The sequence below is a fragment of the Nanorana parkeri genome, unplaced genomic scaffold (genome assembly GCF_000935625.1).
Source record: "Nanorana parkeri isolate BGI_ZX_2015 unplaced genomic scaffold, ASM93562v1 scaffold836, whole genome shotgun sequence".
In the NCBI taxonomy this organism is placed as follows: Eukaryota; Metazoa; Chordata; class Amphibia; order Anura; family Dicroglossidae; genus Nanorana; species Nanorana parkeri.
The window spans coordinates 270208-296527 of record NW_017307104.1 but is presented as its reverse complement, the minus strand read 5'-3'; the positions used below and the strand labels follow the sequence as shown (position 1 = coordinate 296527).

Genomic DNA, 26320 nt, shown 5'->3' with positions numbered 1-26320 from the left:
CCACACTTTGGCGGTTGTGGACACCGCATCATTTACATAGAAAAACACAAAATTGGCTGCAGTCAGCAAACTGCCAGATGTTGGTCTGCAGCAAATTTCTGCCCTATCATCTTCCAGATGAAAGTTTGGTGAACTCTTATAGAGAGACAAGATCAGTAAGATTTAGGTTGAGGTCTTTTGCAGAGCTTAAATAAGGATATGTGTGAGCTGTTAGTAATATGTTTTAACATAATCATGATTTACAAGGAATGTTTCAAGTCAGAGGCAGGTTGTAGTGGCTCTGCAGGTAAATTACAATTAATCCATGCCATAGTTTACACCAAGGGCCTGCTTAATTTCACTTTTTGCTTGAGTGTTTTTTGTTTTTGTTTTAAAAGAAAGGCTCTCTGTTCAGACACAAGCATACATAACTAAATTTTACCATTTCACAAGAACATTGCTGTTATTCTGCCCAAACAGTTCTACTTTAAAATACTCAAATAACATGAACCTCAGGGATGCCACATTATTTTCTCCTATTCTTCTAATAAAGAACATATATTGTTATGCTATCTGAGAGCACCACTTCTGGTTTGAGATCCATGTATACTCAAGAAAAGGGCTTGAGGTATCAGAACCAAAAGCATTTTGAAATAGAAGTGACCCAAGTGTCAAAGTAAGCTCTGCACCACGGACTTCTGAAAGTGAAGTCTGTAGAAATGTTTTCAGTTATCTCCCATCCCTGGTGCCAGCGCCTTTTTCCCCTTTTTTTGTAGTTTATGTGATTAGTCTTTTTAAGAGGGTCAGCAGATACTGTGGTTGATCATGTTCACTTTAAGATGGCTTCTTATGTTGCATAGTGATCAAAGCTGCCCAGATACTCCAAACTGGCTTGGTAGCAAAACTGGTATTCATCCTAAAACAAAAAGAAAAAATGTTATCCGTTATCAAAACATTTCTCTGCACTAACATATATTTATACTGAATATATTCTATACACTTTCTTTTAATGTATATTTTTGTTGCACTCTACAGGAACTTACATTCAGGGAAGGAAGCAATCATTACCTAACATCTAATAATTATAGGACTTGTGGATGTACTTGTGTCTTTTTTCAACCTAGCTAACTATGTAATAAAAGGAGATCTATACTGGGTATCCAGCTTGTCTTAAAGTCCCACCAAAAGGGTATGTTTTGGAGGCAATTACTTAACATTGAGTATGTGATTCAGTTAACAGCATAGAAAAGCTGATAAGGACTGGCACATTTTTTTGATGTTCACAAAAGTTTTTTGTTTTTTTTTAACACAAATAAAAATTACACAGACATACACATAACAATGTCCCTTTGCGAGTGGTGGAGAAACAAACAAACATACTTAAAAGCAGAGGCGGCTCTAGAGTTTGCGAGGCCTTAGGCGAAACCTAAACATGAGGCCCCCTGCTCAGGCCTGTGGGGTCTCACCAGGGCTCTGTGGGGTCTAACCAGCCTTGTTAGACCCCACAGACAGCTGGTGAGACCCCACAGAGCCCTGCTACCCTGGTGAGACCCCCTCAGAGCCCTGGTACCAGGGCACTGTGGGGTCTCACCAGGGCTCTGTGGGGTCTAACCAGCCTTGTTAGACCCCACAGACAGCTGGTGAGACCCCACAGAGCCCTGCTACCCTGGTGAGACCCCCTCAGAGCCCTGGTACCAGGGCACTGTGGGGTCTCACCAGGGCTCTGTGGGGTCTAACCAGCCTTGTTAGACCCCACAGACAGCTGGTGAGACCCCACAGAGCCCTGCTACCCTGGTGAGACCCCCTCAGAGCCCTGGTACCAGGGCACTGTGGGGTCTCACCAGGGCTCTGTGGGGTCTAACCAGCCTTGTTAGACCCCACAGACAGCTGGTGAGACCCCACAGAGCCCTGCTACCCTGGTGAGACCCCCTCAGAGCCCTGGTACCAGGGCACTGTGGGGTCTCACCAGGGCTCTGTGGGGTCTAACCAGCCTTGTTAGACCCCACAGACAGCTGGTGAGACCCCACAGAGCCCTGCTACCCTGGTGAGACCCCCTCAGAGCCCTGGTACCAGGGCACTGTGGGGTCTCACCAGGGCTCTGTGGGGTCTAACCAGCCTTGTTAGACCCCACAGACAGCTGGTGAGACCCCACAGAGCCCTGCTACCCTGGTGAGACCCCCTCAGAGCCCTGGTACCAGGGCACTGTGGGGTCTCACCAGGGCTCTGTGGGGTCTAACCAGCCTTGTTAGACCCCACAGACAGCTGGTGAGACCCCACAGAGCCCTGCTACCCTGGTGAGACCCCCTCAGAGCCCTGGTACCAGGGCACTGTGGGGTCTCACCAGGGCTCTGTGGGGTCTAACCAGCCTTGTTAGACCCCACAGACAGCTGGTGAGACCCCACAGAGCCCTGCTACCCTGGTGAGACCCCCTCAGAGCCCTGGTACCAGGGCACTGTGGGGTCTCACCAGGGCTCTGTGGGGTCTAACCAGCCTTGTTAGACCCCACAGACAGCTGGTGAGACCCCACAGAGCCCTGCTACCCTGGTGAGACCCCCTCAGAGCCCTGGTACCAGGGCACTGTGGGGTCTCACCAGGGCTCTGTGGGGTCTAACCAGCCTTGTTAGACCCCACAGACAGCTGGTGAGACCCCACAGAGCCCTGCTACCCTGGTGAGACCCCCTCAGAGCCCTGGTACCAGGGCACTGTGGGGTCTCACCAGGGCTCTGTGGGGTCTAACCAGCCTTGTTAGACCCCACAGACAGCTGGTGAGACCCCACAGAGCCCTGGTTAAACCAGGGTGATGTGGGGTCTCACCAGCATCAGGGCTCCGTAGGGTCTCAGCAGGTCTCCCACCATGGCTTTGTCGTGGGATCCTCGCACGGTGGATGGGAGGGGTGAGGTGGCTTCCCAGTGGCTGGTGGGCGGAGCTCCAGAAGACCACTGGCCGAACGGACGGACCGAGGAAACAGATAAGCTCTTGCCCTGTCGCTGTCAAACGGAGATGACGTTACCTGGCTGTGAGGTAATGTGACGGCAGGGCAAATTAGGCGGCCGCGAGGCCCTCGGGAGCGTGAGGCCTAAGGCGACCGCCTAATTTGCCTAATTAAAGAGCCGCCTCTGCTTAAAAGATTTAAGATGTAACTTAAAAGAATTGGATTTTTGTACTTGCCACAACATTCTTTTCTTGGAGTTTTCTTGAGGAACACAACATATCTTATTTATGAACTATGGGTTAAACTGCCACTTATAGCAGGATTGGACACTAGGAACAAAAACTGAAGGCTAGCCCCCAGGGGCACATAGTACTTTGAGTACACAGTCCTCAATCTCTTTTTCTGCAGCCCCTGAACAGGAAGCCTCTATACTCCTGTCCATTCATAAATTGAGGATATAGTATAAGTCAGGGCTCAAAATTTCAACTCGCCCCCTCGCAAATTGCGAGTGAAAATTGCGTGGGGGCGAGTGGAAATGAAGCCATTGAGTCAGGCACTCCTCGGGGCGGCTTCTTTCCTCCTCACCGGCTGTGATGTAGAGCACTTCCTATTCATTCATAATTGGGGACACAGTAAACCTACTATGTCCTCCATTATTTACAAACACTCAACGATCAGCTGATCGTTGAGTGCTTGTACTCCACTCTCCATCCTGACTCGCTGTCACAGGAGGCTGAGCGGGTGGTGCGGGGAGGAGAGCTCGACAGCTGACTCCTCCCCCGCACTGCCAGCTTGGCCTTCTGTGACAGCTCACTGTTATCTCCTCTGCCACACTTCTCTCTATCCTGATCTTTCATGGGAGGCCGAACGGGGCAGTGCAGGAGGAGAGCTCAGCCTCCTGTGACACACTCACAGCAATCTCCTCCCCGCCTCCTAAATTTTTCTCTCCTCTCTGCTGGATGCTGCTCTGTGTCAGAGGGAACACAAAGCGGGGAGAGAAACCAAGGATGCACCGCAATTTCGGCCGAAAAATGGTACTTTCTGGATTTTGATATGTTTTGGCGGACAAAATGTTGGTGCATCCCTAATTGTAGTCCATCACAGGAGTGAGCCCGGAGCAGTGGCTACTTTACAACACACACAGGGACCATTGGGAACAAAAGTAGCCACCCTTCAGAAAGGACAGTGTCAGCACCAATTCAGAGATGATTTGAGGATCTACAGCTGAGTGATGCAACAATGAGGTACAGTATTGTTAATAGTTAAGGTACTTGAATGTACTAAACCACTGAGTTTAGTGTCACTTTAAGCCAAGAGACTTACCCTTGCATACAAAGCCTCATCCACATAAATCAAGAAGGGTTTATCCCTGTTAAAGAGGTCAGAGAACACCAGGGCTATCAACATAATCTATTCCTCCCAGCTAGTGTGTGCCACACCACTGATGCTATAATGGACTTTAATTTTTGTCCCTGTCCCAGTTGCAGATTTTCTTTCACGTCCTGTCCAGTGATATTGTTGTCAGCAAGACAGGAAGTGATGGTACATCTCTCCAAAGGAGTGCCAAATAGCATTACAAATCCCAATAGTTATTCTAGTCCTTCCCAGCTATAACCAGAATCATAAAAAAACATTTTGCTTGACATACGCTTTAAACTCCCCTTTCTGGACTACAGACTATATTAAATACCTGGGAGTAAAAATTACTGCCAATTTAACCAAGGTTTACAATTAGAGGTGCACCGAAATAGAAATATCAAAACCGAAATAAAAAAAATTGTCAAGCCGAAACCGAAAATGTTTTTTATTTAAATTTTTTCAAATATTTATTTTTTATAAACTTTTAAATTTTTTATATTTACTTTTTAATTAATTTTTCATTAAATATTTTTATTTTTTACTTTACTTTTAGGGACTTCAGGGAAATATCAGGGGTCTAAACAATGGGAAGCATTTTTTCTCAAGAGAAGGTGGAAGATGGGGGAATAGTGTTATGCTGGGCACACACCTTACAACCATCGCAAGACTTTTGTCTTGCGATGGTTGTAAGGTAATTAAAAAAACGTACGATCTGCCAATCTTGGACAGGCAGATCGGCTTCTGATGACCGCAATGGCGAACGGGCAGTGTGCGCTTGAGCACACCGGCCCGTCCGGCTTTTATCTTACGACCATGCTACACACACGCCGAACATCGTACGATGCTCGGCGTGTTTTCGAACATGTTTGTCAGTTAAAAGTCGTGCAACCTTACAGTAGTAGAGGTTGCACGGCTTCCACACACCTTACGATAATCGCACGATCGCGGGATTTCCCGCGATTATTGTACGATTATCGTAAGGTGTGTGGGCACCCTTACACACTTTTGGAAAGATAAGCCAGAGTTGGGAGGAATATAACCCAATTTATGGTCGGATCAAAAACAAAGGCGAGGATTTGGTTCGATATATATCAACAAAGCGCTAATTGTTCATCTGAAATATGGTGAGCAATAGGAGTCGGTGAGTACGGCCAGATCTTATCTTTGAGCACGGTGGAGACTGGAGAGCACTTATTCACTAATTGTTTATGCATTCACAGAGGTGGTGTGGATTATATAAGTTGAAAGATATATCTTCACATAGGACTTCATTGTATTAAGAAGTAATGGACTTCACATATGTATATGTAGATTAAGTGGGAGTTGTACATCACTTGTGCGTTTTAACACAGGAATTTCTATAGGTAGACATTCTATGAGATGTACTAGCACAAGTATATGTTTTTTGGTATTCACATTTTTTTTTACTAGACAGAGTTTTTCTGAACTATTATTAGCACAGGCATTGTGCAACACAGGTATTGTGGATAACACAAAATAGTTTTATCACTTTGTGACAATTTCACAATTTATAACATTTTTCTCACATTTTAGGTATATATTTTTTGAGTTTGTGAAGCGCAGTGCCATTTTCTTTTTTCCTATCTCGGGTGTACTCACCTATTAAACACAGCTGCTTTTAGAGTGTTATTTGATCCCTAGCGCAGTTCCTTTCTATCTAACAATACCTTAAATAAATTGTGCACTGCGCTTAACAGGTTATTACATCTATAAAAAGCTCCATATAAATAAAGCGCCTAACAAAATGCAATGTGATTGATTCACCAATTAAAGTGCTCAAATATAAATATACATAAAAATTCAGATAAAACCATCCACTCTATATAGTGTTAATAGTGACTTGTGCAAAATAACAAATTAATGTCATAAAATAGTGACATGTGCAAACAAAAGTCCCAATGTTAACTACTCGGATCTGAAACCGTTGTTTATGGTGCAAAAAATAAAACAAATCTTCTGTGCCACCTCTAGTGCTCCTTTCCACCGTTCGTGAAATGGATAAATCAAGATCCGCACTCACCAGATTCAGTGACAATTCTTCAGGACGGTCATATAGCGTTTTAGTGCAGTATAAACATTTTTCTGGCTTAGCCATCTTGACCTAGATTCTTCAATTCTCAGCTCAGTAGTAAAGAACACAGAGCTCAGTAGTACAGAACGCAGAGCTCTGTAAGTAAAGCACGCAGAGCTCAGTAGTAAATAATGCACCATTCAGTGGTAAAGAACACAGAGCTCAGTGGAAAAATAATACAGAGCATAGTAATAAAGAATGTCACGGCCAGTAGTAAATAACACAGAGCTCAGTAATAAAGAAGGCAGAGATCGGTAGAAAAATAATGCAGAGCTCAATAGTAAATAACGCACAGTGCAGATGCAAAGAACATAGAGCTTACTAATAAAGAACGAAGAGCTCAGTAGTAAAGAATGCAGAGTTCAGTGGAAAAATAATAGAGAGCATAGTAATAAAGAATGCGCGCCCAGTAGTAAATAATGCAGAGCTCAATAATAAGAATGCAGAGCTCAGTAATAAAAAAATGCAGTGTTCAGTAGTAAAGAATGTAGAGATCGGTAGAAAAATAACGCACAGTTCAGTATTAAAGAACGAAGAGCTCAGTAGTAAAGAACGTAGAGCTCAGTAGTAAAGAGTAACAGAGCTCAGTAGTGAAGTACGCACAGTTCAGTAGTAAAGAACGCAGAGCTCATTAGTAAATACAGGGTAAAGGGAAAGCCTGTATAGTGTTTAATGCCTGAAACCATAGGAGATGGCATGCAGGAAATACATAAATAGTACTTTATGCCTGCCAGCACAGGAAATATTGATTGATCTGCACAGAGATGACATCCCACCATACTTTCTCTTTCTCCAATGCTCTTTGTTGAATCATGTTATTTTGATTCAGTCTATAACTCACACAGCTGACAATTTCCTTAGTTCTCCTGTAACCTGGGGAGTTAGAAGAGTGGGCAGGCTGTGTCACAGACACTGTGACAGGAGCTCCCAAAACTGACACTTATTCTGCCAGCCCTAGATCAGTGTCAGGCATTTCAATTGTAAATACATGACGCTGTTCGTCACCATTACAGATTTTTTTTTAGTGTACCCATATACTTCCTGATTGGGAATCGACACTCTGTTATGGAATGACCCATGTTGAAGGGCATGCATGCTAACAGAACAAAGGTCAGAAAGTGACTACAGCTGGTAACAGACTACCTTGGCCTCCAAGCAGGGATCTTTGGTTCTAAATGATATCCTACAGTTGGAATACCCATGCATTGTAAAAGAGCTAGTACTGGGGCAAGCAACTTGGCAAATACCCACAGGACTTAGGAAAAGCCAAAAGGTAAGAGCCACAAATTGGTAGTGCCATGCTCCAATTGTGAAGCAAAGAACGCTTTGGAGGCCTTGAAATATGTATGCAGGATGTATAGGTACACATCTCAGATTGTCCAGGAAATCCCCTGGGTAAAGTGATGCTATCACAGAATGGATGGATTTCATTTTTAACATTTGTAGGCAAATAAAGGCATTAAGAGCCTTTAGGTGGAAAATGGGCAGGATCCTCCCTTTATATATGGAAATGTCAACAATTATGAGTAAAACCGTTGTAATCTCCAAAGAGGGAGCTGGGATCATTACTTCTTGAGAGAGCAGGCCCTGAATTGCTTGATGAAGGTCTGCTTGATGAAGGTCCCTTTTGTAGAAATGTGACCGAGGGCATGATACAAAAAAAAAAAAGTGTGCAGGAGGGAGACAACAGAACTCTACTTTGTAACCAAGGTTAACCAACTCCTGCACCCATGTGTCCACAGTGTATGCTATCAAAACCGCTGAGAATGCAAACAGATGTTCCTCCTTTTGAGGTTGCAGGTGGGGGGAACCTTCATGCCGATAAAGGCTTGTCAGTGGGTCTGGTGGTCTTGGGTGGCCGTGAGGCCGAAGTGATTTTTGGGGGTCCTGAAAGGATTACTTGGCAGCAGCAAACATGAGAGTATCTTTACTCAGTTGACTCTTGCTCTTTGAATGGTAAGGCATTGCGAACCACCTAAATAAGAAAGAGAACAGGTTTTTTTTTCTATTTTCATGAGAGGTAACACAACTCCCCGTCACCCTGAATTCTTTCCTTACAAAGGACACACCGGCCTGCTTTGCAGTGGGCTCCTTTTCCAATCACTAACTACTTGCATATCCTAGTCTGATTCAGCCAGAGAAGGGGGGGGGGAGGGTATTTAGCACCACTGCTTTCAGAATGTGTCACAAATTGAAAGAGCTGTGACTTGAAACCCCCCCATAGCAAAGTATAAGACTTAAACAGTGCAAAAATGCAGATCTAAGCTGCACTCCATGTGGTGTTCGACTAGTGTAGCTGGAGAGCGCTTGAAGTGACAGCAACTGGCGCCATGCACAATTAAGAAATGAGTACTCACCAGCACTTTCATTTATTAGTGAAGCGTCATATTTGTGAAATACAGCCAATGTTCCAGGGCCTTACCAACTCCGAGTTATCTTTTAAGGGGCCGACATGCTCAGACCTGATTTTTTTACTGTTAATATATTTAAATAATTTTTGGGGGTTAATCTTGCAATCTATGACTTGGTGGCAGTTTTGAAGAATAAAGAACATTTTTTACTTGGTTTGGTATGAAAGATTTGTATACCACAGTAAAATTCACTGGAGGGTAGGCTGTCATTTTTTAATTTGTTTAAATTTTATTTTTCATTTAACCTACCGAGGCACCCGGGACACTTTTATTCTCAGCTGGCCACACCATTTTTTCAATTTTCCCCCATTGTTTTGATTCTCTATTGAGGCATTGCGAACGTTTGTAAAAGACCCCCCAAACCATATATTTTCTGACAGCACTGGGCCGGTAGAATAAAAAAGATGGTGCTACTTATTTTGTGGGTCCTGCGATAATTGCTCAAATGTTTAGCAAATCAATATTAAACCGATAAAAATACACAATTAAATTGATAAAAGCACACTAAAATCAGTATCAGTGCACAATACAAATAGTTGTAAATTTTACATTTAAACAGTAAAAAAAAGTATTGACGCAAAACTGTAAATAAGCAACTTCGATTAAAAATAGTTTGTGAGCTGCATTGGCATGTGTGTTTTGACAAAAATGATACAGGCGAACATTTAATCGCAACAAAGCGTATCGCAACGCGCGGCAAAGCATCATAATAGCTTTGCTATGCGCTGCCACAGTTAAATTAATGTTATTTTAAAACTAAAAAAAATCAAGCACTGCTATACACTCTAACAACATGTATGGTGTGTATGTGGGGGTGTGTGCGTGGGGTTGTGTTTTATTTTCTATTTGTTTTATAATTTTTATTTTTTTTTACTGTTGGGGGGAGTTTTGGGGAAATATCAGGGGTCTAAACAGACCCCTGACATTTCTTTTTTGAAACAGAAAAAGAAATTTAGGACACAAAGTCCTCAATCTCTTATTCTGCAGCCTCGGTTCTAAAAGAATGGAAAGCTCTCAGTAGAGAGGCTTCCCATTCATTCAGAAACTGGGGATAGTACATTATTTAACATCAACCAGTTTCTGAATGGGTAGAAGCATCTGCAGTGGGTGCTACTACCTATTCAGAAACTCATGAATAAACAGGAAGTGATGTAAAGCATATTCTGTTCATTCATAACTGGGACACATAGTACTATGAGTCTCCAGTTGTTTACAAAACATTGGAGTGATCAGCTGATCACTACAGTGTTTGCTCTGCACACAGAGGATTGGTAAATATCACAGATATTTACCAATCCTCTGCTTGGTTATGCACAGAGCCGCTGTCATCCTGAAACTGACAGGATGACAGCGGCTTCTCCTCTCGGCTCGGCTGCAGCTTCTCTTTCCTCACCACTGGGCGACAGTGCTTCCTCCTCTAACTTCCCTCCCCCTTCCTCCTCTCCCCCCCCCCCCCCCCCCCCCACCCGCTGCTGCTGTCAATTTCTCCTCGGATCATCGCTGCCTCAGCCCACACAGGTGGTGAGAGCAGTGGGGATCCAAGGAGAAGCATGGAGCGGCTCCAGGCAGGGAGGAGAGGATGACAGATGCTGGCGGGGGCGCCCAGAATTTTCGTTATTAAGCTCTCATCAGTGGCTTCTCAGCTGCTGATGACAGCTTCTATTTTACAGGGGAGAGTCAGGAGAACCCTTCTGGTATAAGTTCATGGTCACTAAAGCGACCATGAGCTTACAGCAGAAGGGTAAAAGCCACTGACGTATGGCATACCTATGTGGCCAGCTGCAAGCGGTTGCGTTCCGCTGTATGCATGTGTCGGTGGCAGCGAAAGGGTTAAAAGCATAGCGTGCATTGCAATAAAGCAGTGCTGTAAAGCCTTAACATTAGGCTACCCCTCATATTTAAACCTGCCCTTACCTAACCCTGAAATGTAATAACTGTATCTTTCAGTAACTTTGCATGTCTGAATCAATAAATTCCTGAGTGTGCGTGGGTGGTGGTACTGGATCAGATATAATAGGTTGTACCCCCAGAGGGGATACTCAGTTCTGTGGGTTTTGACATATTAATAAAACTCAATTTTATAGTTAAAAGTAGAAAAAAAAAGCTTCAAATGTGTCCTGAAATGTTTGCTGGCTCACCTAGCACATATACAGTCAAAATATAGAAAAAAATCTGACACGTCACAAGATACAGCAACTGATTAAAAAAACAATACCAGTTATCATTAAAAAGCAGTACTTGAGCTCTAATTATTAGGATTTGCATAGACTCAGATTATGTCTTCAGTCTGCTGCAGGCAACAGGAAGCATTTCTTTAATCTCCTTTCCCTCAGTAATCAGACTACAGTTCTGTAACTTTGAAGCAGGTCACGAGATGAGAGGCAATAGCAGAGGGTTGATCTGTATCAGACATTTGCGAACACAGCTAAGAACTGCACAGACACCAGAATTTGTCACCTCTGAGCCAGCATCTCAGTCCGTGAATTAGATGCCTACTCTAGATAAAGCCTGAAAAAGATGGTTTCGTTCTGTGAGTGTAACATTTAAAACACAACATATATTTTGGTTTAATTTAGGGTTAAGTTGATCTCTTGACCATATAAAACCTAAACCAAACCCATAACACAAATCCTAACCTTAACCTAACTTGTAACCTAGGTTAACCCCTTCAAATCCATACTTACCTTGCAACTGCTGAAAGTACCTAATCGTGCATTGAGATTGTCGAGATCAGCACTGAAATCACCAGGTACCTGTGGCAAAAGGAAGCTGGGCCGAGAAGCTACAGCCAAAACTAACAAATCTGTCAATATATACAGTAAATAATCTTATTTTTACATGACATGCTGAACATGTATTTTTAATCGTATTAAAATGGATTCAAGCAAAATGTCCCTAGAAATATGTGGCATAAATGTGTACTGCATCTTACCTCTGTCTGTACCATTGCTGGTCTTTGAGTTCGCAGCATCTTTACTGTTTGGAAAACATCTACAACCCCCTCATAACGCATTCTTTCTAGGACTATACTAAGGGTAATAAATACCCCTGTCCTCCCAACACCAGCACTGCAAATGAGAAAAGAAAATATAGGGAAATATAAAAGAATAAGATCATAACATGAACAGATCCAAAGAGATAAAACATATAAAATGAAGAATATTTTATATATACTATTAACTTTGATAGATCAAATCAAAGATTAACTTTTTGCATTTGAGCTAATGCAGTGGACATAGCTTTGCTGGGTGCCAGTATATTCCCCTACTAAGAAACCCTGATTCTAAGTCCCCATTCACATCTGTGAGTTTAGGTGCGATTAGGGATCCCTACGTCAGAAACTTGCACTTCCAGCAGCAGGAATCCCTAATCTGCTGTTTACACGCTACAGCTGTCATCCGTTCATGTTAACAATTGGGTGACAGCCGCTGCATTTAAACGCCAGCAAACAGCATGCTGTTTGGTAGGCTCGATGCTGATTGGCCGGAAGCTGGCTTCCCATCCAATCTGCATGAAGCTGGCTTCCTGGCCAATCAGTAAGCTGGGCGGCGAGTCATTACCCACCACTCGGCTTCCTGATTGGCCTGGAAGCCGGCTCCATGTTGCCTCGAGGCACTGCCAGTCAGAGGAAATCTCCCTCTGACTGGAAGTTCGAGTATCGGGGGAGGTATCGGAGCATTTGGGCGAGTACGAGTACTTGCCCAAATACTAGGTATCGGTAACGGTGCATCCCTAATACTGAAGACCTGTGGAGACTTTTAAAGTGTTGCCTATAGACAATTTTGGGTACCAAAGTTTTTCCCTATTTAACAGTACCTGCTATTTTGAGGCTTGACATGTTTGATATCTATCTACTCAAATAGATCTCTAGACCTCATCTTTTAGATTTTGCAAAAAAAAAAATTGTATGATATTGAGTTTATATGCATTAAAATTAATTTGAATGCATTTTTTTTATTGAAAACTTGGATTTGATAAACTATTGTGTTAATGTTTGTGACATAAGAAAAACAAAAAAAAGTGTCAAAAACTATCACCATTTTATTTTCTAGAGTCTTTGCAATTTTAGTGAATTGAAAAGTGAAAAGGTTAAAGCAAAGATCTGGCTTTACTTTTTTCTGTCAATCAATATAAAATAAAAGAAATAAATAAAAAACCCACTGTAATTAAGTGTTCTATATCACTAAAACATAAAAAAAAACTTCCAAGGTGGTGACTACTTAGGGACTATATTCTCGTGGTTTGAATTAATAGGAGTACTCAGCATTTGATGAGAACAGCTAAGTCTTTTTTTTGTAAATGAACATTAGAAGTTAATGGCTTATTTCCTACTGTACCTGCAATGGACTGATATCGGTCCATCTTGACCAAACTGTTCCTTTGTTTTGTGTACTTGGCCAATGAAATCAATAAAACCTTCTCCTGATTTTGGCACGCCTTGTTCTGGCCAATCGGTAAACTGAAATTGTCGTACTGTACGAGACTGACCATCCTGTGGAGAGACATGAGATGTCTGGTTATATTGAACAGAGAGAAAAACTGAAACAAGTAAATGTCTGACTAGCTTATTAGCAACACACATTCACGGATATATTTTGTACAGAAGGCTCCAGACAAGGCACCCCATTTATTTCCATGACTCCTGTTCTAATATCTGTAATAATACAGATATTTTCACTTTTAACTTGTCTTTATAGACATACAATTATACTTGTTTTCACTATTATCTTGGACTTTTCTAGTGAGTCTGTAAAGTTCCTCTGTTCGAGCTCCTACAAATGGGCTGAAATTCACAAAAAGAGAGAGCTCCATCTGCTGCCTATATAACATGAAAAATATTCATATAAAATATTTCGTAATGATCTGTCAAGAAAACATTAAATAAAATCTGTTTTTCAGTTTAGACTATTATAAAGTAAGAAAATATATTTTAAACGACTATACATTCTTTTTAAACCAGCATGCTGTATTCCATGCAGTTTTTACAATCTTACCCTGGCATCTGTGACTTTAAACTCTCTCAAAATGTACTGAGGCATGTTGTATTCAGCCATTGGATCCACAACGAAGTATTGATATCGAGCAGATCGCTCAGCTGGCCAATACTGATGGCACTTTTCCTGTATAACAAGTACAATGTAATTAAAAAGCCACCAAAGATATTAGATATACATGTCAATTTGCCATTTATAACATAAATGTAAGTATGCAATTGTAGATAAATTGTAAAAAGTTTAAATAGAACACCTGCTAAAACTGCAATAAAGTGCAGTACATTGGGCTTGATACACTAAATTAAGACATATGCAGACTATGATGTATCTATTTTCTACCTGTCATGCCTGCGGCCTTATACATAAAAGAAATTCTTCTCAGTGGGGATAAAAAAAATAAAGCCGACTAAGGTGTAACCCTTGCACACAACTATCCAAAACTATAAAAATATTTTTGACTTGAATTACCACAGGTAAACGTCCGTAATAGAAGTTATTGGTTATTATAGGTTTTCATGTTCTATTACTGCATTTCTTAACCTTTTTTTTTCAGTTATGGCACCTTTCAAAATAATGCAAAAATTACTTGTCACTCCAGTCTAAAATGTAAACAAATTATGTTTGGTACAACCTGCACAAGAAAGACTAGGTGACTTCTGCTATAGGAAGTGAATGCTGCATTATACAGTATTTTCTATTTTTTATCTGTGGCTGGTTCAGCTTTAAACAGCAAACATGTTATAAAACATTTTACATTTCAAAGTATTTCCCTTATTTCCTTCCTCCTCATCATGCATCAGATATTCTTTATATTTATTGATAGAATGTATCCTAAAAGAATATGCAGTAGGAAAGAATGTTGCTATAGAAGAAAATACTTACTCTGCCAATTTCTCTAAGTTTTGTTAACATTACAACAATTGTGGAGTTATTTTCCCAAAGCATTCTCCAGAAATCTTCTGTGGTTTCTGCAAGAGGTCCTTGTGTTGCAATGTAGGCTTTTTGTTGCCTGGAAAATGCAAAATGACACATTAGTATTTGCCAGGGCTGTCTTTAACACGGGGCAGTTGCCCCGGGCCCAGTCATTGTTGTGGTGCCCAAAGCAGCTGCCCCTTGAGCCCGCAGAAACTTGCCGATCGCATAGTAGGCAACGTTATGGCATACGGCAATGCCATAAAGTATTTTCCTATGCGATCTGCACCATCGCTTAGTAGTCTGCATATATCGCTGGTGTGGCTCCTCCCCTGCCCGTGAAACGTGACATGTAAGTGTCACACAGGCCTCACTGCTGTACGTGATGTCGCGCAAAGGCCGCGCGTCTGGGTGCCTCACACACGTCTAGGAGTGTCAGACGAGACATCCATAAAGCCGACTGAAGAAGAGAATGGCACGAGGACTGGGACTAACTGACTGAGACAGGTTAGAGCTGAGCATTATCTGGCACTGGCAGGCCAGGCAGATTTTGCTTAAATATAATATGAATGTGGCAGACATGCTTGCATTTTCTGATGCCTGCAGCTGCTGGGCTACCCATACACCACCATGGCAAAGTAAGAGCAAATAATTGTAAATGAATTAATGTAAATAAATGTAAATAAATATATACATTCATTTACAGCTGGGTTAATCATTTAAAAAATAAAATAAATACATTTGTTTAGTACTATTAATATAGATTAAATGTTTTTGTTTATTGTGGGTGTGTATTAAAAATAAATAAATGCTGTGGAAGGAAATAAAATAGTTTAGTTTGGTTTAGTAATATTAATACTATTTAATTTTTCTGGGCGTGTACATAATTATAATTTTTTAAATAATATTTACTTTTATTTTAAACACCTTTTTATATGCATTGTATTGCCGTGAAGCTTTGTTATATACTCATACACACTGCACATTACTGTGATTTTTACTGCCGTGAAGCTTTGTTTTATACTCATACACACTGTGCATACGTTATATACTCATACACACTACGAATTACTGTGAGGGGGGGGAGGGGGCAAATGTTTGCCCAGGGTCCAATCAGTATTAAAGATGGGGCTGGTCATTGCACACAATCACAGAGCCATATTTTTTTAAAATAAAATAGGTCATACCTGTATCCATCTATAAAGCTGGCATTAATATAATCTGAACCTTCCACTCCTCTGATTGGCTGCAGACAAACTCTTGTGGTCTCATATGGCATGATATTAACAAGGCGGTTCTTAAATTTGTTGCATGGAAGATTGGCACTGATAAATCTGGAAGTGTGAGCTTTTGAATTGGCAAGGCGCTAAACAAATAGAGAATAATTTGTATTTAATGTTACTTTTTAAAACAATCAAAACTTGTAAAAATGCAGAAGACACACATGCATACTAGATTTTATATTCTTTTAGCACTAAATCCATGCTTTTTGAACACAGTAACAAGACTACATTTCTCATACGATTGGTTTTAAATTAACTTATTACATACCTGTATTATTAAAGTAAAAAAAAATGCCACCAACATCATTTCTTTGAATAAGTAAAAACAAGCTTATGGCTTTAACAGCAGCCTTGAGCTTGTTTCGGTTTTGTTCAACAGACTCCCAACTAGACATGTGCGATTAGTTTAGTTCGAAATTCGGACGAATTTTCGGAAATTTGGAGATTCGGATGTATCCGAATTTCCGAAATGATGAATGCAAACGAATACGAATTTCCGCTTCAGAAATTCACTATCGGTCTGTACAAAATTTCATTTGTGGACGAAATTTCGTTGCAGCAAAGTGACCCTTTTTTTTACAGTCTGCAGAAGAGAAAGAAAAAAAAAAGGCGTGGGGTTGCCCCCCCCCCCCTCAATTGATACCAGACCCTTTAGATCTGGTAGGAGTGTTAGGAGGGACTCCCCAAGTTAAAACAAAAAAAATGTGTGCGGTTCCGCCCCAAAATCCATACCAGGCCCTTTAGGTCTGGTAGTAATTTTAAGAGGGACCCCCAGCCCCAAAACAATGGGGAAAAAAAAGGTCAGGTCCCCTTTAACATTCCTATCAGACCCTTGATCCGAGCACAGGCCTGGCAGGGCAGGAAAAGGGGGGGGTGGTCACAATGTCCTATGCGTGCGTTTATTTACATGCAGATGGGGGCAGCGGGGTTGGTTTTAATTTTTTTTTAGTTTATTTTTTACTTTATCACTTTTATTTTTAAATTTCTTTATATATTTTATTATTTTTTACATTTTTATTTTGTAAATTTTTTTAAACTTAATTTTATTCCTATCACGTAGGGGATTACAAGTCCCTATGTGATAGGTTGGAGGTGACAGGTTCTCTTTATGGAACCTGCCCTCAGACACAAAACAGAAGTTCTGTGCAGTTCCTGACAGGTTGCGCTGTGATTACAGCGCCACGTTCTCAGAGATCACACAGAGCAGACGAAGAATGGACGTTTTTCGTCTGCTCTACACTCTATGGCTGAGCCGCTCTACCGTGTTCTCGGGTCCCCCAGAAGAGCAGGGGGCCCCGAATACCGCGGCGGGGGCGGACACGGTCGCCGATGCTAGTTTGATGCAAGTGGTCCGATTAGATCTCTTGTACTAAACGAGCGGCGGCTCCCCGCTGTACATTTAGCTCTGCTTGTCCGGAGCAGGGCTAAATGTACCAAAAAACTACTCGCCCGGCTCCCGAAACTGCATGTCCCGGGCGTCGGGCGATAGGAATTCCACACCCCTGAGCTTTATTTTCAGAAAGGAGCAGGTAATAAGTAACAATTTTGAATGTTTAATTTAAAAAAAAATTAAAATTAAACTATACCATGTGAATGAGAACATAACAAATATAAACTAGGTGTTTGTCTGCAAAAGTGAAAGTACACTTTAAAGTCTGGATTATTGTTTGTGCATTCAATACATTTCCTGTTGCTAACTTTAGAAACAATAAATTCCTATGAAGACACACAAAAGCAAAGTGACATAAGAAAACTCAGCCTGACAAGTGCCAGTCTGTATATAAGTATTTGCTGGCATATTTAGGAAGCAGAAACTACTGCTTACTCTTATCTAAAACCATTTAATTTTCTGTTGTATACTAGTATATAGAAGCTTTAAACAATGAATTAGGAACACTTTCCAGTCGCGTCATTTAAATATATATTTCGTGCAGTTCTTACCTTGAACTCTAGCTCCATGCCTATAACATGTTCTCCAACCTCAATCTGAGCTAATTTCTGAATATATGTATACAGATTTCTTGCTGGGACTTCTGTGTTCCCACATGCCACAGCTTCAAACAAGGCATCATGAATAAAGCTGTACTGATCTTCTGTCTGTACCATGTAATTCCTCTGTGAGCGCATTAGTGTCACATGCCCATAAATATCTACTGTTTTTTCATGTTTTATTCTTTCTAGCATTGCATCAATTACTATAAAACACCCAGTTCGCCCAACTCCAGCACTAGAAGAAGAAAAAAAGAAGTTCCAACAGTTAATATTAAGATGAGCAAGGTCAGATTTACAAAAGGACTATCATTTTTTTTAGACTTTTGCATGATTCCGGTTATGGGCTGCTCATTAAGACATGCACATTGTTTATGGATAGTAAACTGTGTTTTCCCACAGAATACGCAGAAAGTAACAAAACTCTGGAAGAAAAGTTGCTACAGCTAAACTGAATAGGACAAATTTTCCAACAGTAAAGTAATACATAAAATTCAGTAAGTGCTCACAAAAATTAATGAAGTTCTTAAATTCTCTAACAATTGTGAAAACATGCAGTATAAATATTACCCTTTTGTAATAATGCATGCATATGAATGTGTGAAAACTTACTACTGAAACTGTTACAAAAAGATCAAAATAGAATTCCAAGCAATGTAGAACCAAAAAACTTGTGTTGCTAGGTGGGACAACTTTTTATGGATTACCTCATGTATTTGGGATTGGGAATTGAATACATTTTGTGAGTGCTGATTGATTTTTAGTTATAGTATTTTTGAAAGACATTAAATTTTTCAATTTTGTAATTTTTTTAAACATAAAAGTAACTTGTATTTTGGATTTTTGAATCCTAAGACATTTTCCCACAGATTTAATAATACAAAGACGGTTGAAGGTGGATAAAATACAAGGTATGCCATGACCTCTTAAAATTAGATGCAATAGTTAAGTTTTAGTTTTTTTGGTATGAGTTTCTTTTATCAGAACTCATTTTCTAAAGTAAAAGCACCATTGGGGTGGGGAGGGTTTTTGGCCATAAAGTGTCACAATTACTCTTATATAGTCACAATTGCCTTTGTTTGCATACTATCACAACAGCCAGTCTGTTGCCCCCATGTAGTTATGATTGTCCATTTGTTGCCTGTATATTCTCCCGATGTGCATGTTACCTGCATATTCTAACAGTTGACTGATTGCTGTCTTTGTTTTGTATGTAACTGCCCGACTGCAGCTCATGTATTGTCAGGTTAGCCATATTTTTTTGTCAAACATATTTAAAGTTACAGCTGTTTAGAGGATATTATAACTATATTTTAGTCTCCTGCAAGCCTGTTACTATCAAAGCACACCTCTATTATCTTCAGCATGTGCACTTCTATTAAAGCCGTCAATTATTTAATTTAGCATGCTGTTATCCTCATGCAGTGAAACCTTGGAATTTATTTTATTCAGCACACAGATAATTTTCTCTTCCTGCATCACTATAAAACCTTCAATTTTATTATTTCATTTTTTTTACCACCATCATTTTACAAAGAAGAAAATCTTCACTTTCTCGGGTTCTGCCCTTATTAGTATTCATGTAATCTCATAATTAATATTGAAAAGAATTGGGATACATACAGAAGCATGTGTGTGTGTGTGTGTGTTAAAAAATAGTCCACCTCGGGTGTGAACTATGCTAGCCAACGCATTGAGTAGAGTATAACCTAACCGCAGAGAATCAGCTTAGAATATCTAAACATAAGTTGTGTCTAATTAACAATCTGTATTCATTAGGGCATAAGTTAAAATCCGAGTTTAAAAAAAAGAAATTGTGATGCCAATACCCAGAAATAACTTTCGTTTTTCTAATCTGCTTACCCCTGACGCAAATTTGGCTACAACTGACCAAGGGATTTTTTTTGTTGCCTTCTCCTAAACCAAAACTGCTTCAAGAAGCTGACCTTGATAATAGCTGTGAAAATGTCATGGAAATGCTGTGGTCTAAATAGTAAACATGGCCGAGATAGCCAGTTTATGGTCCTTCTACCTGCAGTGAACAACGATTGGTCCTGCATCAGGAGGATTACATGTTTTTACTCTTCTGAGGAATGCAAGGAATGGAGTTGGGTACTCAGGAACTCCATGGTCTGGCCAGGCTGTAAATTGAAATTGACGGACCTCTCTCTTTTCAGTTGATCCATTCTGCAGAAACAAAATGGACAATTAATTGCCTGCTAAAAAGTTGTTAAAGTGTTGTAAAAAGTTGTAAATCTGTTAGCTTGCATCCAAACTTACCTTATGAAGGGAGAAAGTTCGTACACAAAAAGTTGCCAATTCAATGGTATCTAATAGTGTTACTTGAATAACTCCATAGGTATCTGCACCTCGACTTGGCCAATACTGGTCACATTTAATCTGGAAAAAAAAACCCAGGGAGGTGTGTTATAACATATTTACCAACACCTTCTAGCTCAATCTTCATCTTCCTGTATATTTTAAACCAAGAATATTGCATGATATATCTATTATCCTTTGACATATTTAAAGTGGAACTTTAGCAAAAAGAAAAAAAAACTTGTCACACAGATATCATCCTGTCATTATATCATTTATGAAAATCCCTTGTGAAAATTTGTCTTTAGTTACAAACATTTACCTGGTGATTCACCACCCTAAAGGGGTTTCTCACTCTGACGTTTTTTTACCCAGGAAGGGCTCAATCTTAGAGATGAGGGAAAGCAGGGGGAAAACCTACTTATGCAGCACTAATAATCAATACATAGTGATCTTAAAAGGTACATAAACACCAAAATTCACTAATCAGTAAATACATGTCTCTGTGTGCTGGGTCAAATATGGAATTTGAACAAGAAATGGCTTACATCATTGTATTCTTCAGTTCTTCATAGACTAGCATTGAAAGCTTTACAATATTGTACCGCTATACGGAATATTCTTGGATCTTTAAAATACTTTTTTTTTCTGGAGGGAGTCCTTTTTTGTTAACACATAACTACTCTTTATTTGATGTGATTTACTATTTCCAAAGATGTGGCGCTTTCACTGCGCCCACTTCACCAACCTAATCATGGGTCGGTGGGAGGTGCCACATCTTTGGAGATACAAATGCCAGTTTGAGTTATTTTGCAAGTATATTGATGATCTTATTTTTAAAGTTATCGGAATAGTTCAGTGGATGATGTTTTACATTACTTGAGCATACTTTTATAATTAGCTGTAGTTTACTCATGAGGAACAGGAGACTCATATCAACTATCTAGATTGAATCCTTATTTGAGCCTGTTTGGATAATGGGATGTATGTACAGGCATATCATAAGAGAACTTTGTGGAACTTCCTCCATAAAGTGACATTAAAGTAATTTTTTTCCCCCTCCCCTCAATGTTAATGTCAGCACTTACCTTAAATGTTTCTTAATGCGATCTTCTTCTTTCCTGTCCTTTTCATCTGTCCCTTCAGCGCTACGGCGGATCTCCGATACAGCGCGGACTCCTCTGGGCTTGCTGGCACTTCCTGGTCCCACGGTGTCTGCATGCGGGTGCACGCGTCCATAGACTTACCTTGTGTCTCTCGTCCCGGCCGAAAATGTGAACTGCGCATGCGCCCGTCCCAAGATGCTTTGCGGTCGCCCGAGGATCTTCACATTTTTGGACGGGAGCGCGCAGGGAAGACACCGGTGAGTATTAACCTCTCTTAAAGCGTTTTTTTAAAACACTTTTTGCATAGATCTACTGCTTGCTAGCAGTAGATCTATGCAAAAAAAACGAGAGGGTTTAATTATCCTTTAAGTGTGTGTATAGTTGCAAGTGACGAGGGAGCATGGAGTCGGCTTCCCGTCCAATGAGGAAGCCGAGCAGCGTGTAATGACGCACTGCCCGGCTTCCTGATACAGGAAGTATTGTGCTAGGCATCGGAGCATTTGGGCGAGTACGAGTACTCGCCCAAATACTCGGTATCGGCACAGATACCGATACTAGTATCGGTGCATCCCTAGTATTTACCTTCCTTATATGTTGATTTGAAAAAAATACATTCCTCTGGAGAGCAAACTATTGCAAATTTGCTATCACTCAGTGTATCTCACTCTAAGAAAGCACTATGGGAATATTCAGGTGTGGATTGGCCTGCTGCTTTTTTTTTTAGGGTGATGCCCATGTGGTCCAGTCATACATGAACGGTCGCTCTTTCCATATTAAACATTTAGTGAGCTATCAAACAAGATACAGAATTTACAAGATCTCCTATGTTACATGCCATATTCAATATGATGGCAGGATGACCACACATTTTTGGGACCGTACTGATAACCCCCTTTCAACATCAGGACCAACAAAAAGCCAACAATGCAAAACATTTTATTACTAGACATGATTCTAGTGTTGAATCTTTAAGCGTAGAGGTCATAGAAAGTAATTAGGGGAGGGAATCATTTTTGTCTGCTGAGTAGAAGGTGTATTACATTTTTTTTCTAGAGAGTAAAATTCCCAAAGGGATGAATTTTGGAGGGAATGCCAGCCATATAGAATAGGTTTACATTTTTAATGGGTCTGTATTTTTAATTTTTTTTAAAATTATTTGTGGCTTTTGCTTTTTTGCAATTCGAATGTTTCATCCTTGTTCTTTTTTCTGTTCTCTTCCCTCCTGCAGTTTACCTCCCCACCTTTGTTTGTCTCCCTTTCCATCTCTTCCTTTTGATCCATTACCTTTACTTCTTTTCTTTCCTTATTCCTCTTTGTTTGTTTGCGTTTTAATTATCTCCCCTCCGTCTCCTTTTCCTTCCCCCCTTTTTGGTTTTCATTTCAACTCTCAGCCTTTTTGACACAAATTATCTCACTCCATAGGCATCATCTTAATGAATATTAGTGTACATGTACCTTTAAGATCACTATGTATTGATTACACATGCTGCATAAATATATAAGGTTTTCTGCCTGGTTCCCTCTTCTCTATAATTAGGCCCTTTCTGGGTGAAGCGTGTGTGTAATGAGGGTTTGGGTAGATCTTCTGTGTTCCTGTCTGGAACAATCATGTTTTTTTAACATGCTGATGTAATCTGTTCCTTAGGGTTAGGGTGCAGCTGGTCCTTCTGTGTGTTATATATGGGAAGAACTGATGAGCTACATTCAGCAGGTACTTGTGCCCCCACAGATATGGTATGGAAACTGCCTCCAAGGTGACATATGAATCAGTAGACCTCACCCAGTGCCTGTAGAGGAATAAGCCTAATCCAAGTATCAGGAGTCCCATGACTGCAGGAAACTATTGACAATAACATTATAATAATATAAATCACACTAATTTTGCTGTTAGTTCCATTTGCATGACTAAGTGGGGGCTACTAAGGGGGCAGAGCTTAGTCATGCAGACGGACACTTAGAGATAAAATGCCACATGAGCTAAGTGTGATTTATTTTAAATTTAGTGTGATTTATATTAGAATTATATTAGGGATGTTCAGATACCAAGTACTGTACTCGATACAAGTACAGATATTTTTCCCGCTGCAAGACTAGACTAGAGAAAAATTCAAAAGTTAGGAGGCAGCTGTCATTTTTAAAGAGCATACAGAGCTCCTGGGATTTGTGAATCCCTGTTTTAATGTATGATTTGTTTTATATAAATATATATTAGTATTGCACCAATACCATTTTTTCAAGTATAAGTACTGATACTTGTCCAAGTACTCACAGATACAAGTACTGATACATTTTTGTTTATTGTCATGTGACAGTTTTTCTAAAACAATACAGACTAATGATTTCAGGACAGCGCCAGAGCCAGGTCCCAGATGCAACCCTGGTAGTTTCCGTAAACGACCACCTAAGGAGGTTGTCAATCATGGCCTACCTGCATCATCAGGAATTGGCGGAAAGCATCGTTGGCGTGCATGTATGCAGGAAACCGCCACAAGTAAACATTTGACGTGCGTGGGGCGACCTCACTTGAGAAGGCAATAGAGGCATGACCCGAGCTCACCACATCATATATCTCCGACTCTCTTGCCTTAGGCAACAGTTCAGGAGTACAGAAAAAGTAGTCCAAGCGTGCCAGACAGTCATGAATTGGAGAAAAATGGTTAAAGTCGGCATCCACAGAATGGGACAACCGCCAGATATCGTGCTAATTGAGAGCGGACACCATGGTGGCCAAAGATGACTGCCTGGCAAGCTCAAGTCACCTCGTTTTGGGCACGTTACCAGAGATCCATCTCCTGTCTTCCATCAATTACATAGTGGAATTGAAGTCCCCCCCAATCAAATGAAGAGGCGTACTACATTTTGACAACCAGTGTGTCAGAGTTTTGAAATCCGATTTGGAGGGCGAATTTTGAAGATAGACATTCGTAATGGACAGTTTGGAGGTACCTAGGTCTAAAGTCACAGTCAGTAATCTCCCCTCCGAGTCCCTCTCTACGGTCAAGATAGTATAGTGTAAGCAGGTATGTAATAAAATCATTACCCCCGCTTTTCTACCACCTGATGGCAAACCAATCACTCCCCCCACCCATGATTTACGCAGTCTGTGGAAGCCCCCCTCTTTCAAGTGCGTCTCCTGTAATAGGGCTATGCCCGTGCGCATTCTCTTGAGCTGCCTTAGAACTTGCTTGCGTTTCTGGGGGGAACAAAGGCCCTCAACATTCCACGATACAACTTTCATGTAATAGAGGGCACCTGGTGTTCATTTTGCAAACCTAAAAGATAGTTAGAGACTTGTCTGGCACTAAATACTAGCTGGTCCCCCCGGACCTGCAAAAACACTACCCAGCTATGAGGAAGAGTGGATTTGGGGTAGAGGGGAGCTGTGGACATAAAGGATAGGACAACCCCCCCTCACTGACATGAGGGCAGCAGGATGTGATGCAAAATCAAGCAATACATGGAAGTAGATGACCCAACTTAGTTCAACTATAAACGTCCCCGTTCCCATGGCAGCACAAGTCAGCCTGAACTAACGGCCGGGTGCTGTAATTCTTGCTTTGTTCTCCACACTGCTATTTCTTAGGAAGGGGAGAGCCCTACCTGAAAAAGGGTAATGCACGTAATTTGAGCTCTGCAAGCAGGTACTTCAGTCTATTCTTTTGGATAGTTGAAAAACTATCTGGCGGGAATGTGACATCATACTGATGTCATAGGAAGTTGGGGGCAGTTCTTTACTGTCTATTTGGTGATTAGGTTTTCTGTATAAAGTGTTGCTGGGACTTGTAGTCCTCTATTGCTGGAGCCATTCTGCATTTTTGGAGAAAGTGTTGCTGGGAGTTGTAGTCCTCTATAGATGTTATCATTCTGCCTTTCTGTATAAAGTGTAGCTGGGCGTTGTAGTCTGGTGCCATTCTGAATTTTTGGTTAAAATTTCCTTTATGTTGACATTGCTTTATGGTAATATTGTTAGTTGTTAATATTTATTTTTGTAACTTTATTCTGAATAAAACATATAACAGTGTAATTTCATAAGATAATTTAGAAGGGAGTGTTTAGGGGCGGAGTTAAGGTCAGAGCAGGGTATAGGTTAGGTGGGGCAACTGGTGGCGAGTAACTTTTAAGGCCTGGCTAGTAGATCAGGACTTGAAATTTTGAGCTCTGTAAATACTGTAGATCAGGGCTCAAAATTTCAGGTCCTGAGCTACTAGCCAGGCCTTCAAAGTTACTCGTCGGGGGGGGGAGACGGACGGACGAGGGATCACTGTCATCATGTCGGTGAGGAGGAGAGAAGCCGCCCCCGGGGAGGAGTTGAGTGCCTGACTCTCAATGGCTTCATTTCCACTCGCCCCCACGCAATTTTCACTCGCAAATTGCGTGGGGGCGAGTGGAAATTTTGAGCCCTGCTATAGATCACAATCACAGTAACAACAGCCAAGCAGAATACATCAGCATAAGGCACATAAAGCATATAATTGCACATTAATGCATTAGCTATACTTGCGCCTGTCCATCTCAAGTGACACAAGATGGAGGTTCAGGCGAGTTAACAATGTCAATATTTTCACTCCAATACCCAAAAAAACATCACTGGACCCTACCAACCTCAATAATTTCAGACCTATTATCTACAACCGCCTGAGTTGCCACCTCGCTAATAACAACCTTTTGTACCCCTTTCAGTCTGGCTTTCGCCCCATACACTCCACTGAAACCGCCCTCCTAAAACTCACCAATGACCTACTAACTGCTAAAAACAACGGCCACTACTCCTTACTCTTGCTATTAGACCTTTCTGACGGTTTTGACCCTGTTGACCACGCGCTGCGCCTCAAAAAACTCCACTCGCTTGGTCTACAAGATTCTGCTCTCTCATGGTTCTCCTCCTACCTATCTAAGTGCTCCTTTAGTGTCACCTACAAATCTAACTCCTCCCCTCCTCTTTC

The 26320-nt window shown here is 41.0% G+C and overlaps 1 protein-coding gene across 1 annotated transcript in view; it reads right to left on the bottom strand.

Annotated features, from left to right (window-relative positions):
* Positions 1-352: 352 nt before the first annotated feature.
* The window catches only part of LOC108794331 (receptor-type tyrosine-protein phosphatase S-like), a 291487-nt gene continuing 265519 nt past the window's right edge, over positions 353-26320 (bottom strand). The window contains exons 27-35 of the mRNA XM_018565355.1: positions 20233-20352; positions 19985-20139; positions 17905-18190; positions 15868-16046; positions 14651-14777; positions 13769-13894; positions 13112-13266; positions 11707-11842; positions 353-895 (exon numbers count right to left, since the gene is read on the bottom strand). Of these exons, the coding sequence (XP_018420857.1) occupies positions 827-895; positions 11707-11842; positions 13112-13266; positions 13769-13894; positions 14651-14777; positions 15868-16046; positions 17905-18190; positions 19985-20139; positions 20233-20352 (1353 nt within the window). The 3' untranslated portion in view covers positions 353-826. The remainder of the gene's footprint in view (positions 896-11706; positions 11843-13111; positions 13267-13768; positions 13895-14650; positions 14778-15867; positions 16047-17904; positions 18191-19984; positions 20140-20232; positions 20353-26320) is intronic.